Source organism: Calliphora vicina, chromosome 4 (genome assembly GCF_958450345.1).
Source record: "Calliphora vicina chromosome 4, idCalVici1.1, whole genome shotgun sequence".
Classification (NCBI taxonomy): domain Eukaryota; kingdom Metazoa; phylum Arthropoda; class Insecta; order Diptera; family Calliphoridae; genus Calliphora; species Calliphora vicina.
This window is the reverse complement of record NC_088783.1, coordinates 3,534,236-3,537,558: the sequence shown is the minus strand read 5'-3', so window position 1 is coordinate 3,537,558 and position 3,323 is coordinate 3,534,236. Positions and strand designations below refer to the sequence as shown.

Genomic DNA, 3,323 nt, shown 5'->3' with positions numbered 1-3,323 from the left:
TACCTTTATCAATCATCTTATATATAAATAGGCCACACGTTTTTTTGTGGTACACTTTTAAGTATGTTATTGTCCACCAATTTTGATGAAACATATACGGTTTAGTAGGTGAAACCGTATCTCTAGATGTGCGCAATATAAAAAATATTTAAAAATTCTTTCCATAAAAGTGGTAAAAAATTATTAATTTAAATTTTTAGATAGAGTGAATTTATTTTTACTCTCTAAAAAAATTACTGCGTAATTTTTTAATGGAAAGTAACCGAACACATCTAATACATGTTTGTACATCTTTAAAATTCCTAAACTTGTTTCAATTATTCGAAGGACTGTTTTTCGGAAGAAAACAAAAAGTGTAATGTAAAACAAAATGTTTTATTAAAAAGAAGATTGCTAAATTTTAAGCTTTAGCTTACATTACAAACTTACCATTTTTAATTTTTACAAAACTTATCTCATCACATACATAGATACATACACTGTTCTTTTATAAGAAAAAATGTAGCATCTTTATTAAGCCGTTTGCATTTCAGAAATCTTCTCTTGTAAAATACCAATAATATTAACTTTTATATATTCAATGATCTGTAAAGTGCAATTGTACGATAAGAAAAAAATATCCAGTTTTGGAAAACAATTTCAACTTACTGTCATTTTAAGCTCAAAATTATTATCCCCCAAAATGTTGATCTTTAATAAACTTGTCAGGTGTTCACCATATTTCTTTAACTTTTCCAACTCTCGTTGTGTATAGGAAAAGTAGTTGCGATAGCCTGCCTTTTTTAAATCATCATTTTTACCATAAACTATAGCATTAATTAGGAAACCAAAACTTTGTACCAACACGTAGACAATCCGTATATTATCTTCCTCTTGCAACGTCTCATTATCCAATTCATCAATCATAATTATCAATTCACTAAACTCATGAAAAGAACACATATCTGTTGTAGTTTCCGTGATCTCACAAACCAACTTCCATACCAAACAAATGGCTATTGCCCTCCCAGTTTCACTGGCTAGCGATATATGATGACTTATTGTTAGAATGTTAAAGACAAATTCCATACCCTCTGTTTGAAATGCATCCCATATTCGTTGTGTGGCCAAATTTAACTGTAATTCATTAAAATGTTAAACATTAATTTTGTTAAACATTAATTATTCTTACATGCATTGGACTTAGGGTGTCAACATATTGAAATGTTTTCTGCAAAAGATGAGAACGCCATTCAAAATTTTCTGGAGTAGCATTCACAAAATAAATTATTCCAGCCGCCACAAACAGACTGGTGATTTCATCAAGATTTAATTCATTATTTTTTAACAGATTATTAAATTGTTTACAAATCTGTTGTAGGTAAAATCACATAAATTAAATATACTATAAAAAATTTAAATCATTTTTACCTCTTCTACGTCCTCCGAATTCTGCAAAAAATCACATTTGTCAGCCAGGCAGGATTGCTTCATAACTTCTCGTAATCTTGGTAAACTGTAGCAGATTTCAACTATCAAATGCATTCCATCATTTTTATTTTTTACATTCGTGACCTCCATAATTTAAAATGTTTATTTTAATAAAAATAATAATAATACTCAAATGATAAACAAAACGTTTGTCGTTGTTTTATAAAAACAACAAATGTCAGAAACAGAATAAGTAAGTAACAGGGATGGCAAATGCAGTTTAAAAATTGTACCATTCAGCATTAAAAATTGTACTTTTTCGACATTAATTGTACCAAAACTAGGATTCCTAGGTGGGATTTTTTTTAGAAATTCCCGTGAAGTTTTTTCACTAATTCAAAAAATCAGTTTAATTTTGTGAGCAACATGTGAAAATTTTAAAATAGAAAAATAACAAAAAAGCCAAAATAGGAGGAAAATTTTTATTTTTGAAAATTTGTAATTATTTTGTTTATTTCCCAAATTTCTATAAAATTTAAATTGTTTGTACAATTTAAATTTGTGTGAAAACTAGCAATATTTAAGGAAAATAATGACAATAATAGCTTAAATTTGTGTATGTACTTGAGAAATATTTGAATAATGATTAAAACTAGGACCGGTCAAACTATTGCTTCTTTATTTCAAAAAAGTTTGTATTAATTGATATAAATTTCATTATTTAATAAAACAATTATTAGAGATATAATAACTATACTTTTCAGCAGTTTATTTGTTGATATTTTGGTAATTGTTAGAGAACAAAAAATGAATGTATAAAACCAAAGTAAATTAATAAAGTAGACTCAGTAGAACAGCTGACTATTTTTTTTACTTTGGTCTGAACTGTCATTTCACTTGTGGTTGTTGTGGCGAAAAATACAACAAGCCCAAAAGCAAAAACAACAACAGGCAATTTTGACAGCTCAGACCTTAAACCAAAAACAAAATTGCTTGTGGTTTTTGTAAATGTTGTATTTGTTGTAGTACTGTCGCTACTTTATTAATTTACTTTGTATAAAACTTAATGATGAACAGCAATTCCAAAATTTGTTTCAGTGTGAAATATATGTATTTTCAAACTAACGGCCATTTTCACAATGTACGATTAAAAGTTAACGTGAACTTTAACCGCAAGTTAGGCTAATTTGAATTTCACAATGTACGATTAATTCTTAATTGACACTATTTAACAACAAAGTTGCTGTTAAATATAACCGAACAAATTTCGCCGGTTAGCATCTTAATTGTAAGAAATATAATAAAAGAACATGGAAAAACATTTATATTTAGTAATATTTATAATTTTTAAAAGTGTAAAGCGAAGATAAGGAAATTTTACATGGGGTGATCTAGATACCACCGGATATTTCACTTACAAACCAAACAACAAATGTCCACTTTTCCTTGTTGGTTTTCAGTAATTATTGTTCAGTTTGTTTATTGCTAAAAATGCGCAATACCTATTGTAAATTTTACAGTTAGGTACCATAATAGTTTTGAGTTTTATACGTTTTTTTTATTATACAACTAATAAAACACAAATTATTATTTATTATGCCGTCTTTTTAGAAAATTTTTTATATTTCAATCTTTCATTACACTATTTTTCGTAAACAAATGTATGCATTATTGCCATACTTTCTACTGAATGCTTTGCTTAAGTAATCAAATGATGGTGAAACGTAAATCGGTAACCATTGGTTAAATGGTCCCCGTTAAACAAACCGACAGTTAGGTAATTGTGAAAATGGCCGTAACATCTATTTCGTTGTTGCAAGAGTTAGGTTTTTGACAACAGACTTAGGTTTCTGACAATTACGTCTCGTCTCAATGTTACCCTATGGCTATATACATGTATGTATGTCTTACTC

At 27.9% G+C, this 3,323-nt stretch overlaps 1 protein-coding gene across 1 annotated transcript; it reads right to left on the bottom strand.

Moving 5' to 3' along the window:
- Positions 1–356: 356 nt before the first annotated feature.
- On the bottom strand, positions 357–1,575 carry LOC135957249 (uncharacterized). Its single transcript, XM_065507961.1, has 4 exons — positions 1,411–1,575; positions 1,172–1,351; positions 649–1,116; positions 357–585 (listed from the first exon to the last, which is right to left on the bottom strand). Exons 1-4 carry the CDS (start codon positions 1,558–1,560, stop codon positions 514–516), a joined length of 870 nt encoding a protein of 289 aa, XP_065364033.1. The 5' UTR covers positions 1,561–1,575; the 3' UTR covers positions 357–513.
- Between the last annotated feature and the right edge of the window lie 1,748 nt (positions 1,576–3,323).